Here is a 17,491-nt window from a genome sequence, read left to right as displayed (position 1 = left end):
CCAGCTTCAAAGATCAGTAGTGTATCCTACCAGGCAGGTGCAGCCTAAATCTGCATGAGTCAACTTGTTGGCTGTAGCTATGGAACTGGACACGGGAACTGAGCATACTGCTCATGTGGGCCTGCATGTGTTTTCATGCTTGACTTTTGGGTCTGCATCTCATTTTGCTGTTCATTAAGTACATAGTCCTTGTTCCTTCAAATTCATGCATTTCCACTTCTTATAGTTCCATTTCATTCATTTGCCAAAAGTTAAACAACACAACCCAAATTCTGTTCCGATTGTCCATTTGTATACTGTGTGAGATGTGATGGATTTGGAAGGGTTATGCTAGACCAAGTTTGAACCCAGATTTTTTCTTAAATGAACATGGTAGTGTACTTCAGCTTAAGATGGAGATATCTGAAACTTGAAATTACAAGATTGATGAATGCAGAAAGATTTGATTCTCTTTTTATGGATAAGTTGTATACTCATTAGGCCTAAAGCAAGAGCTGTGGTTAGGTATCAGAAGTGAACCAAAGGTTTAGTGATCAAATAGTCATGGTGGTTGTGTAGTTCGGGTTTCAATATCCACAAACAAAATCCTCTCGTGCATGCAATTCCACATGGAAGTGATGTAACAAACAGGTGATGATATATTACATTTCCTCATCTCTTAGTTTATTTTAAACAGTTTTTTTTTTAAGTACTTTGAGTCACATTTTAGTTTCACTTCCATGAAGAAAGCTTCAGCTATATAAGGTCAAGTGGTCGGTTCATTCAGGATGCATCATATCCTTCTACGAGCTGACAGGTTAAACAAGCTTCCTCTGTGCTCTGGACACATCAGATACTGCTTTGTCCTTCTTTTCTTGGTATATTTCTTCTGTGGAAGTATTGCAGATAAGTAGGAACTTGAGTTCATGTTAGTCATGCTTCTAAGGCTTCTGAGAGTATGATCTCTTCAATTGGGCTGATGCCCACCTCTCAGCCGTTTCTAAATACTCCTTTCTGTTGCCAGCAAATACCTGAAATCAATGAACCATGTTAAGTAAGAGTAGCTTTATGATATCAAATTTTGTCTTGCATGTATGTTAGTACCCAGCTGATATCTAATATCTTCCAAAACCATCCTCTCTCTGGTCATTCTGCAGGGGTGTTTGCCAACCTCCATGCACAGTTCTCGAGGTTGTTTCTCTCCATCTTCACCAACATCTCAACCTGGATCAACACCTGCTCACTCTCTAACAGGGAAAAAGAATGGTTGCTGTGGATTCTGTTGCAGGAAGAGGAGATTTTGCAAAACTCTGCTCTCATCTTTGCCCTTCATTTTTCCAGGCTCTGATAACTAGCCAGGCAGATGATACTGTAGCTGTAGGGCCAAAGTCATGCAGAGAACATTGAAAGAAACTATATAAAATTGTATAGCAGCCAGAGCAGAGGTATATATATACTGTCTAAAGATTTAATTTTTGTTGGAACAGCTTATCCAATATAAACTAAAGAACAAATAAGATTGCACACCCAACAGCATCTAAATGGCCTCTGCCTTCAAGGTCCTGGCTTTATTCAGACTTTGCCCAGAGCTTCCTAGACTTCAAACTGAAGGAGACCTAAATGCTAGTTTTATTTATCACTCCTTTTTCATTCTTACTTATATTCATAATGATGGAAATAAGTTGAAAGTTAAATCATATTGACTCTCTGGATAGAAAAAGCCTAGAGAAGTCAATGACCAATGTACTGTTAATTGCAATGAAAATCACATGCAATGGCACTGAAGATACTTATATTCTCCACCTGTCCAGAGATTTGTTGATTTAAGTATTTTGATAAGTGCTAAAGTGGAAGTGAGAAATTTGCAGCATGCCAAAAGATATGCTTAAACTCTAGTATATTTTTGTCTAAAACTGTATTACCATTTCTTACTTTGGGCATGAAGTATTCTGCCAGCACTGGTCAAGGTGTCCTGGTAGTTGCTATCAAAAGAAGCAGTGAGGAGATGGTTTTCTTCTCACCGAGTCTCCAGTCTCTCACATGAGATCTCTAACTCATTCTCCAGAAACAATGCAATTGTACCCAACTCTCTGCCCAAACTTTAATCAGGAGTCCACAAACTTGCCCCAAATAACTCTACAATCTGCAGTGGTTAACTCTGCTAATAAATCTGTTTGCAGATCCCAACCACAAATTGTATTGCCTAAGAGTTTGCAATCCAGCACTGTCAGTAATCAGTTTGTGTTTAAGTTGTGCTTGGTGTCCCTGCCCACGATGGGGATGTCAGGGCATTAGTCACAATACAGTCACATGGTTGTCAACTCTCACTCCTGACAACTCAGAGCCAGGCAGATCTGTAGGAAAAGGGAAGTATTATCCCTCCCCTTTTATAGAAAGGGTACTGAAGTATAAGGACACATGACCTACCAAATAACAGCACTACAAATAGTGGAGATGTTACCGAGTTTAGTCTTGAGTCTCAAGGACTAGATTTCATTAAGAGTCTTCCTCCTATCATTCCACCACCAGTGTGCAAGGTCCATGTACCCAGACTATACTAAGCTACAGCTGGAGTATGCTTTTCACAAACACCCATGTGCTTTTTGGAAAGAGAAAATTCAGCTTATGCATATCAAATACTTCAATAATTTGGAAGTTCAAACATTTATGTTTTACTAAGGAAGATTACAGGCAGATTGGAACTTAATAATGACAATTCTATTTTGAGTCATACCCATCTATTTTCCAGAGAGGAGAAACAAACACATAAAAAGAAGGTTTTTTTAATGATACTTAACATCCATAATACAAACAATAAGTTAAACACAGTAAAAATAATTAAATAAAGCTTGAGGTTCCAGCCCTCATACAAATAATTAAAATCTGTAAAATAATTCAGATCTACAAAACAAAGACAAGTTTAAAAAAAAAACAGAATAAGTCTTGGGGAGAAACAAAAAAATCACTTCCATATAACATCAGTTAAATGTATGGAAATAAACTTCTGACTTTTGATGCCTGCAGCATTCAACAAATGCCAAGTCCTTAAAACTTCTTGTGGGTACATATGTACATGTAGAGAGGTTGCATAATCAGACTTTCCAGGGCACCCAGACACCTTCACGTGTGACCTGGAAGTCCAGCAAATTTGCAATTTGCCTTCTTGCAGCACAGTTCTTAACTGAAATACATTAAGAGTTTGTTATGCTGACTTAGCTACTACTTTTTTTTTTTTTTCCACTTAGATGCTAAGTCTGATCACTCTCTCAGTACTGGTCTTAACAGGTTAGGTTTGTGGGACTTGAGTCTTAGTATTATTCAGTACAATGAGGGGAGATTTTAGACTCAGGTCATGTATAAAATGAATACTTGAGTTAAGTAAGTTGAAACTGTATCAGTATTTCCAGAACAAATGCTGGTTCATAAACAAAGTAGACAGATAACTTGCTATGCATAGTATCATGCATGGGAATACTCATTTAAATGTTAAATATTTTAGCTTCCCATTGAGTGGTTTCCAGGTAATTCAGAGTAGTAAGATCATATATCAACCATCTCTCTGCCTCATGTCTCAGGAACACTGATGTGAGTGACTGACCACACAAGCATTTAAAATGAAAGCCTCTTATGACATTCAGGTCTTCACTGTCCTGGTGTCAGTTATAGGCTGAATCTTGTTCACTTCAGTCCAGCTGTAGAAAAAAGGTCACTTCGGTTCAGGAAGAAAACGACTCTTGGCAAGTACCCCATTCATGTTGGAGTCAATCCAGCTAAGGTATTGAGTAACTCTGGTGTAAACACCAGGCTTGTTTTCCTTTGCACAGCCATCTCCCCAGCTGACAATCCCATAAACTATCATCCTGCCATTGTGCTCACAGACCATGGGGCCACCGGAATCTCCCTGACAACAGAAAGAGAGCATATTAGGTCATTTTCTGCAGATGGAGCCTGCAATTACTGCTTTTCTAGAGTTAAACAAGCTAGCAGGGACCTATGAGCTAAAGCTTTGATCTTCGAGAACATTGCTTAGTTGGAACAGAAGGTTTGGCATCTGCTGTGACTTGAACAGTCTCTAAAGATAAGGAGTTCTCTAGTTCCCCCTATCAGGATACTGGGAGAATACTTAGCTTGGAAAACAACCCTCCATCCCCATCCTAAGTTTATAATCACAGATATTAGACTAGTGATACAAGGTCAAAGCCAACATGCCAAATCCTTCATCACAGATACTGCACTTCTTGCACCTCCAAAAGAAGGCCTGGATGGGGTAAAACCTAACTCTGGGTTCCAGCTTTATTCCAGATGTTTGGCCACACTACAGGTCAACCCCACTTGATATACTAATTTCCAGTTACATAAGAGACTCTTGTGACTAGGAGAATTACAAGATGCCACCAACTGATCCATATAGCGTACATGCATTTGAAGTTATTTGCAAAATAAACCAAACCAATTTTACCTTGCAGGCATCAATCTGCCATGTAGGATCCCCAGCACAGACCATGTTGTCAGTAACTCTAATACTGTCATAGTATTCATATTTGCATTTTCTTTGTGATATTAAGTTCACAGTGGCTGACATCAGTCTTTGGGCATAAAAGATGTCATCTGCAAACAAAAGATTATTTCATTATTTTCACCATCCAAGACAAAAAAAAAAAAAAAAACCAAAAAAATAAAAGGCAAGAAACCCCCCATAACACAATTTCTGCACTTAAATTAGCATAACCATTCCAGTTCTGCATTAAAGTTCTTATTTCCCTCTTTTGCAGTATTGGTTTGCTTTTACTGTTAATAAAGAAGTTTCAAAGAGAAACAAATGTTCCAAACACAAAATATAAAGTTTAGTCTTTAGAGAAAAAGAGTTTAATAATTTTTGATGGAAATTCTGCACAAATGCAATCCTTTGCTAATCCTCCCACACAGCTTTAATTTTTTTCTGCTCCTTATCACATCAGGAATGATAAAAATTGTGGTTTACATCTTGGCTTACTTTGTATGGTGACGAGTGAGAAAAGCATCAGATAGGAAATGCCATAGACAACTAGAGAAGCTGATAGCAAAGATCATCTTCAAGAGATGCACATGGAATACATACAATAAAAAGGAGTCTTTTTGCAATACTTCACAGATCATGGTGTAAAAATCATCACATTCCTACATGGAAGACCAACTTTGGAAAGAGAAGTCATTCACTTACAAAAATCTTGCTTTCCGTAGCCAGCTATTTCACAATGGGTATTGTCTTTTAAGTAAAGGTTTCTCTCTGGCAAGCAAACTGTTCTGACATACTTGGATTCTACTGCACACTGTCCAGAAGTCGTCCTTATCCTTATCAAAGCTATGAAACAAGTCAGAAAATATATAGTTAGATTTGTAAAGCAAGTTTTTCTCCCTCAAGTTCTGACAATAGAAGTATTTGGTACAGTTAATGGGAATAGTTGCAATTATATTTAGCTCTGGTTACTCATGCCCCCCCCTCCACTGCTTTTGGAATGACAGTCATTACTTAATAACAACAACATTAATTTCCCAACACTAAAATTGACAAATGTTCCAACTTGAACTTGCTTCCTCAAAGGATAGTGGCTGATAGCTCAGGGAAGAGGTCTTCTGCAAGAGTATCTTTAGATGTTTTAAAAGATCAACTTTCTGACTGGCTGTAGAGGGTGACACCCACTACCCTGAATGGCTTACAAAGCTTTTCTTGGATTTTCTTTACTTCAGCAGCAGCAGCAGGAGGAATCCAGAAGGGGTGGTAGAGTTCAAATGTCAAGTTCAAGAGTGGCAAGTCTGTTCTGTGCAAGTTGCAAAAACCCATCTCTGACACGGCTGCTTTAGGAATAGGCTTGTGAAACCCAGACTTCCATAAGAGTCTGAATTAATTCAGAATAACCCCCAGCTAATGTGGTGCCTGATATGGCATTCCCATGCTATATAATGAAACCTACTGTGCATGCATTGTTTCATCATTTACTGTACTTACAGTGTGATCTCTAGACACATCATAAAATGACAAAAAGGGAAAGCTGCCACCAGTGCTTATGGAAAAGCCATGTCTTCCACAGGTCCAGAGACTGCCTGCCAGGTAATGTATCTGATATGTGCCAACACCAAAACTTATACAAGTGCAAAAACTGTCAGCACAGGCCTAGTTTTCAGGCTGTTCCTGTTCCCCTTCTTCCCATCTCTGGTTCTACATCTTTTAGAAGATGTATGCCACAATTATGTAGCCTTCACCTATCCCAGTGTTTTAAAGGCTCATATTAAGAGGATACTTACCAATATCATTCTCATTGCCACCTGTGTCATCTGTAAAGTCAGGGTGAGAGATGATCTCATCAACCATGAATACTTGTTCCTTATCATCAGTAACATTCAATATAGACTTTCCAAGAAACACTTTGTAGACAGATTTGTTTATTGGTCTTCTTGACCTGAGTGAGAACAGAGAGATTGATTAAGACTACTGATTTCTGAGAGTAAGGTCAACAGCTGAGATCCAGTCCTAGTTCTGTTTCATATTTAATTTGATGCTGATAAGAAAAGGTAAAAATTAGTCAGTTTTGAAAGTTGATCCAATATTCTGAAGGAAGGCATCCTAATTTTCCATTTGAAGGGATTAAGATAGATATTCACACATTTTGAAACATGCCTAGCTAGTAGCTACTAATTCAAGGCATTGGCGTTAAGAGTCCTCTGCAGGATACCAGAGGGTTCAGCTTTCCACAGAAAAGCCAAAAAGAACACCCATAGATGTACACAGCTCATCACCATCAGTACAATTATTAAGTTTTGGGAATGGCTAAGGTAAAAATGAAATCTTGGCACCAATATACACTAAATTGTTTAAATTGCATCCCACCCAACTGTCCACATCTTGCTAGTTTGTTCTGCTAGATGTGGACTCCCAGAGGCTTAAATGTTTCTTTGGCTGCTCTTCTTGCTTTGTTCAATCAAAGGAACATTCTTACTGTGGTGCATTCCAAAAGTTGCTCAGTGAGCATTGCACAAAGAAATTAGATGAAGAAAGTTGCAACTAAGAAGCCCGTGGAACTGGAAACTTACGGAGTATGGAAACAGTGCGCTGCTGTGAGCACCCAGCAAGGGTCGATGAGGCTGCCACCACACAGGAAGTGGTCCATGCCCCTTATGTTCTGGAAAATGCCAGCTATCCAAGGCTGAGACTCAACCTCTGCCTGCATTCCACCAACAATCTTGAAGTTCTTGCTGATGCTCCTTTGACCACACATAGGCCCTGTGAAAAGAAAATTTTTTTTCAGATGTTCTTACAAATAAATTCCAACCTTGTGGTATTAAAAATAAAATTAAAAAACCAAACAAACCAAACCCCAATTATGTTGAAACTAGTATTACTTACCACATTTCTTTATGTTGCAAGGTGTTTCTTGAATGGCAGATCCCCTTCTGGTGTAACACCAGGGCCTGTTCCTTCCATTTGGGTTTCTAAAAGATAAAAAAAGTGTTTCATAAAGACAGTTTTAGAAAGTCGTAGTATCTTAAAATTCCAAGTGTTCCGAAAAAACCAAAATACTTCGTTGTAAGATATACCAGGGAAAAGAATCCTTCAGAAAGTCACATTCCAAATAACTTTTAATTATTCAGCTCTGTAGTGTTATTTTTTTAAAAAGATGTTTCTCACTGAAGCACCTCTGGGGCTGTGATAATAGAAATCATCACAGGAAGAGTGATGCTTTTCTTACCTGCAGTAGCTGTGTTTGCCCAGCCCAAGCTGCAAAGCATTCTCTGAATAAGCATGGTAACGACCCCTAGTGATTAGTGAGGGAGAGTTCCAAGGCAGACATTTGTCTTCTGTTGCCATCCCTCTGTAGTCCTCCCCATTTTCAGTATAGCACATGCTGTCAGTGTCTGTGAAAAAATATTTTATTAGCAGCATGTTCTTGTTTATAATTGTTCTGTGACAGACATGGACAAATCCTTCCAATGAGAAAAAAAGTTCTTACATTACACTCAAAAACAGATACAAAATCTACAATGACTAGATATTGTTATTAAATCTGCTCTATATGAATTTTGAGCATCAAGTATCTTACACTTTAAAGCACACATATTAATTCTTTAACAATTAAGTGAACTTCACAATCTAATAAGTTCTTCTGTTTCTGAACACTCACAAGCTAGTTAATTTTTTCCACCCCAAACTAAAAGTAAGGTTGAGGTAAGCAACCTTCATGAGGAGGCAGGGACAAGAAAAATTAGAGATCCTGATTTTGCACCAACATTTACTTGTTTCCCCTCATTTAGTCTGTTAGCATAAGCTGCTAAAGGCTATCCTTTAACAGTCATGTTTCTGGGTAATACTTTCACTTGGCATTTCATATTAATTCTCTGATTATCTTTTAGACCTTTCCAATCATTTTAGTTAGCATTAAAGAAGATACACTACCTAGTTCACAGTGAATCCCAGTGTATCCATCTGGACATATGCAACGACCTATTCCACTGAAGAGGTAATAGGTAATGCATGTTCCTCCATTCAAACAAGGGCATTCTGTAAGTAAAAGACATCACTAATTATAGGCAAAACATTTGAATGCAGACGTGAACTGTAATTGCAAATTAAGTTTTAGGTATTTCAGTATCATTAGGGGCTTTCTTCCTTGTATGAAGGTATAATTACAGGATAATAAGTTCTTTTTAGGTTCAAATAGAACAGGCAGATGCTTACCCTTGTGTTCTGATCTGCGTTTATATAGCTTGTAGTACTTCCAGCTATAAATCTACAGGCAAAGAAAAACAAAAAAAAGTATTTTTAAGGAGGCAGTTCCTTTTCTGTGGCTTGATCATCTTCTATAGGCCCAAACTACTGCATACCTTCAACAGTTTAGGTTTTTGCATGTAGCTACCTGCTGCACCTGCTTTGTGGAATCTGGATATGAATAAGAAGTGGAGCTCTAATTAAGCAAAGCAAAATGGGGAAGGAAAACCAATCCCATGTCATGCAAACAAAAACCACCAAAAAGCCCAAGCTCAGAAAAGCCCCACTGAGCTGTGCCACTGCATCAGGTCAACTTTGCAATTATTTATGCTGTAAGAACCCAAGCAGCTCTTAATGGTCACTGTCCCTAAAACAGGGAAAGAAACTTCACCCTCTCCAACAAGCAGTGCAGCAAAGATGCAACATTCATCAGTTGCCCCTGTCATTTTGGTGACATTAGTGCTTCACATTTGTGACATAGAATAAGAGCCAGAAAATGTATTCAACAATGGATTCCTGTTCTGTCCTTCAAAGTATTCCCTCTGCTTTGTAGGCTGGGTATGCCTTTCTCTATGAAATAAGATTAGGCTTTTGATATGCTTTAAAACTTACAGACTCTAGTCCTGTGACAAGCGTGCCCAATGTTATGGTGAGGAAGATGAGTAACTTCATGTTGTCAGTTAACTTCTCCCTTTGCTCTTCTTCTATCTGTATTATTTTATTCTGAAAATAAAACAGGAATTTAGTGTCATGCTGTAGCTTGCAGTGTCAGCTTTCTTGCTTCTATTGTCTTCAGCTAGTTTCAGATAAATTACAACACGATTGATGAAGAACTAAGCATCTACTTGCAGTGGGATATCTGCTTATTATTTCCATATATTAAATTAGAGGTTATACTTTGAAGCTCTCTTTTTGTACAGTCTCAGCAATAAAAACAGATTTTTTTTTTTTTAAGAGTGTGAAGCAGGGAATGAGAAATTGGAAAACCCATACTCCATTTTTGCAGTGTGGGCTAAAAGCTGGAAATTGGCAGATATATTTAGCTGCTGTCCAACTGTTTGTACCTATTCAACTGACCATTACTACCTTCAATGAAAGCACTGAGCATGCAACTTCAGGGTATGAAAGAGAAGGCTCCTTTTTCCAGTACCTCTATAGTTATCAGCTGCATCTTGTTGATGCTCAGCACTTAGGGTAAGCCTGGCTGCCTCACTGAAGCCTCTAACCACTGCCAACTCTTGAAAGTCTGCTGGTGATGTTGCCTCACTTATTTACAGTATTAGAGGCTTACAACATATTCTGTCTTGATTTCTTACATGCACCTGGATCTCATAGCCAAACATGTATAGCAATCTTACCAATGCTAAATAATTATCTTGTAACAAAAATGGGGGGTACAATAAAGTTCCCTACATCTTTTTCTCTTCTTTAAATTACAATGCAAGTTATGGGAGTTTTTTTTAAAGCATTCTCACCTATAGAAAACTGTGAAACCTGATTTTTAAAAGATTTCATGGGAATCTCAGTTATATTTACATTAGCAAAAAACCAAAAGTAATGCAGTAGAAGGAGGATGTACAGAACGAAGCTGGTGCTGAAGACCTGCTCCACACTATAGCTGCTTCAGGTTTCTACACTAGACTAATTCCGCTTTGGTCCTGCAGACTGAATGCCTGCTGATATATGGCTTGCACCCTCTAGTTGGGCTTTATTTGGAAGCAATGGAGTGCAAGTACCCTATAGCTCGTTATTGGGCACTCCTAACACACATTAAGTTCACGTGCTCAATGGTGTGAACCAATACATGGGGTATAGAGAAGATCACTAGATTCATTTGGAAAATAGACATTATTGGACAGTATACAAATAAAAATGCTGATGTAGATACAAACTTTGCTTGTAAGCAGGTATCATAATGCAAGAAAGCAAACCATGCCTCAGATACTTGGCTGTGCATGCTTTTCAGATTCAGATGAGATTTCAGCAGATATACTTCCCTTAAATATTATTAAGACGATTATTTTTAGCATTTTTGGCAGCAACGCAAGTAATCTATTCTTTGTTACCATAAGTAGTTTCTCAGACCCAGCGTTCGCATCCCAAGCAGCAGTACTGCTGATTCCTTTAAACATTCTGACATACTGTAGCAAGTAGAACTGACCTTCCCCCTGCTGCGATACCGCATCACAGTGGCTTTTTTTTTTTTTTTTTTTTTTTTTTTTTAAATTTCAATGCAATTTAAAGAGCAATCGCTTCATCCCGACCGGCTCAGCCACAGCACGGTGCTTTTAGCGGCCGATCGGGTTCCAGAGGCACGGCACTTACCGGCGGCGGCGCGGCGCTGCCCGGTCCCGGCGCTGCGGCGGCTGCCGGGCGCAGCCCCGCGCGGGGTCTATAAAGGCCGCGCTGGGGCGGGGCCGCCGCCGCTGCCGCCCTGGGGCCGCTCCGCCCCGCCCCCTGGGCGCTGCGCCGCGCTGCCAGCAGAGCTGCCCAGTGACTCAAGGAGGAAATTTTCTTATGCTACTTTTTAGTTTCGGGGAAGGGGGGTACGGTCAAGGCGAGCAAACAGCTTTGTACGGGGTAAGATTTCTGGAAAGGGCTCCTTGGCTTCCCCGCGGCAGCCAGCAATTCCTTAAGAACATTTATAAAAACAAAAGAGAAATGTGAGTGAGAGCTACGAAAGGAGTGACTAGAAACATGCCTGGAGACATGACAGAATGATAACATGTATGTATATGCATTAGCAATAAACATAGAATGACTATGAAGCGAGCCTGGAGATACAAGCAAATGTGGTGTATTTTATTCATATGTTGCTACCCTTAATGAGAGAAGCACTAGTGATTTACTAATTGAGGATTAAATTTTTTCAGGTGTGGGTTAAACACAGCCCGCTGGGAGGGAGTATTGGGCCAGAATGTGCGCTTGAAGCACTGGGTGTGTTTTGAGAGAGTTGTCTTCAATTGAAATGCGGGACATTGGGGCCAGTAGGATGCAGTTCTCATCCCAGCTGGAATCTGTTAGGACACAAGGCTTACAGCAGGTGCAAAACTCATCTCCTCCAAATTACTTACAGCTTCCTTGGCACTGAGCAATCTTCTGCTCCTGAGAAATTGCTCATGGTTTTCTTATAATTTCTGTATTCCAAGGAAATATTCAAAGTAGCTCATTTAATGAGATGAGGATGGAGATGTGAAGTGACAGATGTCTAAGAATGCAGACCCAGCCCAAGAGATAGTCTTTCCTGGCCCAGTTTAATGTGATTTTTTTCACATCATGCTGCGATGTTATAGCAGTGCAGTGAATAACAGCAAACCAGTACATAGTATTTGTGGGTGTATTCATAGGGTTTAGCTTCATGTAGTGCAAGTGACTAAGGTGAGGTAGGTCTCCACGGGCTGTGTAGCTGATGAAAAGCAGTTTCTTTAGCGGTCAGGTCAGAGAAGCAGTTGACCTGAAATTCCCTCAAGAGAAATGTTTTCACAACTTGACAATTCAGAACTTAAGGAGACTACCTTTCTATGTTTGCCATGTAACAACTGGTATGAGTGTGGCTCAGCTTTCTTCTTCCCTCCCCATCTTCTATCTGTGTCAAATCTGGGGTATAACCATACCTTTATTTCGGTACTGCCTGCTTACATTCTCTATTCCTTTCTGTTCAGATCTTCAGGCTCACATCAGAACAGATCTCACATTTGCTGAAAGCACACTGAGTTCACTTCACTGAATGACAGGAACTGAGTCAAGAGAAACAACTCAGGCTGGAAGTCCGTAAGTGAATATAGGTAAGGAATTTCAGGAGAGAAATTAATCTCACATTGTGTGGTGACTTAATGTATCAACATCACAAGTAATTAGATCCTCTAAGAAACAGGGCAGAAAGTATCAGGGTAGAATCCCCATGGCACTCTCTTCATTTCACAGGAGTGGCTATCAAGTAAACTTACTCTAAGGAATCAATTCTGGAGAGGGGGAATAATCCAGATTTTAAGTCTGGAACATTTACTCAAATAATTTTAATACACCAACCTTACACATAATAAATGTAGAAATAGGTTATGATTTGATTCAGCAGGGAGAGCAGGGAAGAGCCTGGATGCAAGAAGAAGGCTCCTCAGGCCTGGACAGCACCTCTTCTTCCTCCTCCATGCTCCCAAGGAAGAGACTCTAGGCCTTCCTCAAACTCTTCTTCTGGAAAAAGAGTCAACCCTAGAGCAACTGTGTTTCCTCTTTCATATTTGTTGTTCCCTGAGAAGTGTCATCAGTTCTCGCTGAACCTCTCACTGAACCTTTGACCAAGCTGTGCAGATGCCTCCTGTTCTTCATTTTCTCCCTAAAACCTGGAGGTTCATACTTGTTTTCCAGATGCAAGAACCAAAAACTTTTGTTGTCTTCACTCTGACACAAGATACAGCAAGATTCAAATCTCCCTTTTTCTACCATTTGTCGTATACTCAGGTTTTACTGAAATACTGCACTTCTTAAGTACCTCTAGAAGGCCCCCAGGAGAAGTGACTTGGGCTGTGGTGTCACTCTGTTTCAGACTGGTGACCGCTACTGATCAGACTGGCGGCTACTGACATGTTTGCAGTGCTGCTTTAAAGCTGTCAAATTCATTTGGTCTAAATATTTGTACTACCTACATAGGTAAATGAGTTATAGTTGAAACTGGACCATACTGAACTGAAAATGTGGCTTAGTAGAAAGATATCCAAGCCAGCTGCAAATAAGTTTGTTTTGGTACTCCAAGTAACCTCACAGCTGCATCATCTTTATGAGCATTAAATGACTCTTAGGGAAGCAGAAATGCATGAGATAATTTCCAGTGCCTGGATTCACTGAGCTGGCTGATGGCTGGCACAAGAAGATCTGAAGTGAAGTTTCAGGTAAAAGAAATCCTTGGAACCTTGTTACGTGCCCTGCCTTAAGATAGAGACCTTGGAAAATCTGTAGCATGGCACTTCTGCCATGTCCTCCATCTGACCTCAGAGCTGGATCTGCTGGCACAGATGGGAAGTGCACAGGCTCAGGGAGTGGGAGGGATGAAACAGGACCGGTTCTGCTACCAAGGGATTTTCAGTAGCTTCAGGGTCAGCGTTTGTTCTCTATTGCATATCTCAAGAGTTTAGAAGGGCCTTGTTACAGGCCATGTCTTCTCTCCAGAAAAAGATTGTGATAGGACAGAGGAAAAGCTGGTCTTTAAAACTCAAAATCAAAGTTGTTTGGGAAGAACAGTGAATAAAGTTAAATGCCCACTGCAAGACTCTCACTGGAAGTGGAACTTACTTGCCCAGTAGATACTGATTATGAGAACTCATGAGGCTTAAGAGAGAAACGTGTAAGGACTCATGAACAAGCTTTGTATTTTGAGAGCCACATGGTGCTTTCCACAGTTTATTTCCTTTTCCTTATACGTGTCTGTGGTTTCATCACTTTGGTCTCTTACCAAAATTTGGGACAGGTGTAGGCAGGATGGAAGGGGGAAAGACTTCTGAATAAAAAGAGGTTGTATAGGAAGTGCTAGAGTGAGCTTGTAGAAGACACTTTACCTGCTTAGTAGGAGTACAGCATCTACATGGGAAAATACTACTCACAAAATCTCAAGTCATTCGCTCATTTTTGTCGTCAGGGCTGTTAATAATAGGGCTTTATATATTTCTCTTGTTTGCACCTGGATTATAGCACAGAGTAAAGAAAATTTATACACCCATTGTGAGCTGCTCATGTGATCTGAGTCTGCAGTCAGATAGCACTTCTCTAAAATAGAAGTCAGATGCAGTGGATCTAACCCCGAAGAGCAAGTAGTATCAGACCCACAGCCAGGCAGTTCTTGGGTTACTGTGATTTTGTGTTTTAGTTTTCAGTTCCAAATAAAAATCTTGCTGATTCTTTCAATTTATTGTTGAAGTAACTTGAATGTTTTGGACTAATCGGCCAGCCTGACTTAGCAAATTTAGGAGAGATAACATTCCATTCCAGCTAGATGAGAACACTGACCCTCTGAGAAATACAGAGGGTTTATCTTATGGTGGTGCACTGAAAGAGATTGTGAGGTTTGCAATGTTCTGCAGAAGTTGCTGGGTGAAGGTATTATTGGTTACAGTGTTCATTTTCACATCTGATGATAAAATATTAAAACTTAAGAGAAATACTATCCACCATACCTCGACTCTGTCCATCAGTAAACCCCAAAACTCCCAGGGAGTTAAATAACTCTATAAATATTAGTAGCAAGAACTGCTACAGAAGTGCTGTTCCACAAGGAAAATTTAGGCCTGAGGCTTTATATTGCCTTAAGTCTGGTGGTCATGTGGTGCATGTTCTGGTTTATATCAAGTATAAGTAACATCAGAATTAGTCCTTTGACTAGTAGAATGTCTGGTTTGCCAAAATGACTTACCATGAAATAGAAAAATAATTTTCAAGTCCTCTCTACTCATGGTACATTATGAATGGAGAAGTTTAAATTTGCATATGAGCAGTTATGTGTGCTTAAACCTCTGTCATCTCAAATGAAAGAGCAGGGTTAAGCCACACATTGAGTATTTGGTTAGTGATTAAGAATACAAAAGCTAAGAAAACATCTCAAAGTCATGCCAAAAGATTGACATGACTTGTCATCTCTATGATGGTAATAGCTTGCTGTTGTCAGTGTTTTTAAAGAAATTAGTTTGTCGTTGCATTAAGTAGCACCAGCTATGGGTATAGAATTTAAAGAATATAGCTATATTTACAATTGCTTTGTGTATTGGAATGTAGCTTCGAACTCGAACTGTGTTGGATTACAGTTAATTTTGGGTTATGGCAGAAAGGATTTTAAGGCAGTCAGAAAGTATGTTACAAGTTTAAGGGAAATTTTCCAGTATGAAGTTGATTTAGATTATTTTATCTTCATCTTGAGAAACATGGGTACTTTTACAGAAAAACATTTTGTATTCTCTCTCTGATGTTATCCAAGTTAAAGTTTTAGTCAGTTTACTTCAAGCTCTTGAGATAATAACTGGAATTACTGAATAAACCATTAGATTTTGAAATGTAAACAAATAGATTTCAAATGTTACATTATCACTATTCATAAAGTTAAAAATATAAAGCTCACTCTTTAATCTTATTTTCTCAAATTACAGTTTGTATGAGTCCCAGGAATTTCCAGAGTAGCTGATGTTAAATTGAACGTGATTCATAAAAATTCTTGTACTTTAATGACTCTTGATTACTTGTCAGTTGTTTGTGGTTGGAATCTGAAGCAAATGGTGATCTCATTTCCTTTAGGTACAATTCAGCTACTCAGGTTTCTTTATTAATTTTTTTTTTTCCTTTTCCTTGCTGCCTACTGCTTTTCCTCTTATCTCTGTTATCTGTGTGTGTAGAAGCAGCAGAGCATTCTCACTTGAAGGCCACTGGACTCTCTTGGATGCTTGTGGGCACTTCTTGTGGCTTTGCAAGCAGCAGGAGTAGCCAGGCTTTATTTCTGAGCTAAGCCAGTGTCACCTTGAGTGCCTGTAAAATCCCCGGGCACTGGACCTCTTTCATTCATGCGTAGAGAGCAGCTACCCACACAAGTGTTCTTGGTTTTGTATACAATGATTTGTTGTTTCAGTGAGCTGTCCGGATACGGATATTTTTCAGAACAGCAATGATCACATCTGAGGATTTCTTCACCAGCTTGATGTGCACCTGCTTTTAAACTATGCTTTCTCATTTAGCATTTAGTATCTCATAGTATCTCATTTAGCATTTATGAAAATTCATTGGTTATAAAAATCAGCAATCTCGTTGACATTTGGTCAACTTGCTCATTTGAGACAGCTAATATCTAAAATCTAAAGATTAGTTGAGCTACAGATCTTGCATCCAGATCGTAAATAGTTGAAAATTATGTTTGTGTTTAGGTCTAGGCCTGTCTTTAGTTGGAATCGTAGTGCTGATAGCACTGAGAGAAATACAAAAAATATTTCTGGGTCTAAAAGTAGAAGGCAGAAAACAAGTACCAAGGGTTTTTAGGGATTCAGCTGTGCTTCGTTTGGTGATCTTAAATCCCGAAGTAGAATATTTTTCAAGGGAATCCTTTTTCTACTCTGCCATTTACTGGTCTGGAATAGCACATTGAAATCTAACATTGGAAATTTACAGAAACAGCTGATTTGGACTATTATTTCTGCAGTGCGTCAGTCAATCAGATGCACATTCCACAGGAAACGCAACAAACTGAAAACACACCAGTTAGCATATTTCTGGAGAAAAAAGATTTGCTAAAATCTTGGAAGAAAGCAAGTTTTGGGGATTGACCTCTGCAAGCTGTGTCCCAGTGATGGCGTATCCAAGGAAGCAGCATACCCTAAACCCCCTGTGCAATACAGCCCAGGCGAGAAAATTGGCACTGTTCATCTCTGTGAAAGGCTGCCTGGGAAAATCATTTAGGTTCCACTCCTTCTAAAGCATTAATTATCTAAATAAATACAAGCTACAGGAAAAAGAACTCTTAAATCTTGACATTTATGACATTAGTAATGGACTGTTCCATGAAGTACTGAAGAAGCTCTGAAGAGAAAAAGGCACCTCTGTGAATTTATAGTTGAAGGAAAACGTTACCAAATGCAGACGTGGTAAAGAGCCCATAAAGCAGCACTGCCCAGTGTGTCAGGCAGTTTCAATAGACTTGCAAATAAACAGCTGTTGAAAATTTCAGAGGATAAAGAGTTTTAAGGAGAAAAAATAAGTTGCTTCCTGGGTGCTGTTGAATAACCGCATTCTTCCTGCATAAGCTCATGA

At 39.3% G+C, this 17,491-nt stretch overlaps 1 protein-coding gene across 1 annotated transcript; it reads right to left on the bottom strand.

The window, feature by feature from the left end:
- Positions 1-2,746: 2,746 nt before the first annotated feature.
- On the bottom strand, positions 2,747-11,087 carry PLAU (plasminogen activator, urokinase). Its single transcript, XM_010412384.3, has 11 exons — positions 11,045-11,087; positions 9,332-9,442; positions 8,690-8,741; positions 8,408-8,512; positions 7,704-7,869; positions 7,361-7,446; positions 7,048-7,237; positions 6,262-6,416; positions 5,180-5,320; positions 4,439-4,587; positions 2,747-3,880 (listed from the first exon to the last, which is right to left on the bottom strand). The coding sequence occupies exons 2-11, from the start codon at positions 9,389-9,391 to the stop codon at positions 3,686-3,688; spliced, it is 1,299 nt and encodes a 432-aa protein (XP_010410686.1). The 5' UTR covers positions 9,392-9,442; positions 11,045-11,087; the 3' UTR covers positions 2,747-3,685.
- Positions 11,088-17,491: the final 6,404 nt, after the last annotated feature.

The sequence above is a fragment of the Corvus cornix genome, chromosome 6 (genome assembly GCF_000738735.6).
Source record: "Corvus cornix cornix isolate S_Up_H32 chromosome 6, ASM73873v5, whole genome shotgun sequence".
Taxonomy (NCBI): domain Eukaryota; kingdom Metazoa; phylum Chordata; class Aves; order Passeriformes; family Corvidae; genus Corvus; species Corvus cornix.
The sequence above is the reverse complement of the archived record's forward strand: the minus strand, read 5'-3'. Positions and strand labels throughout refer to the sequence as shown.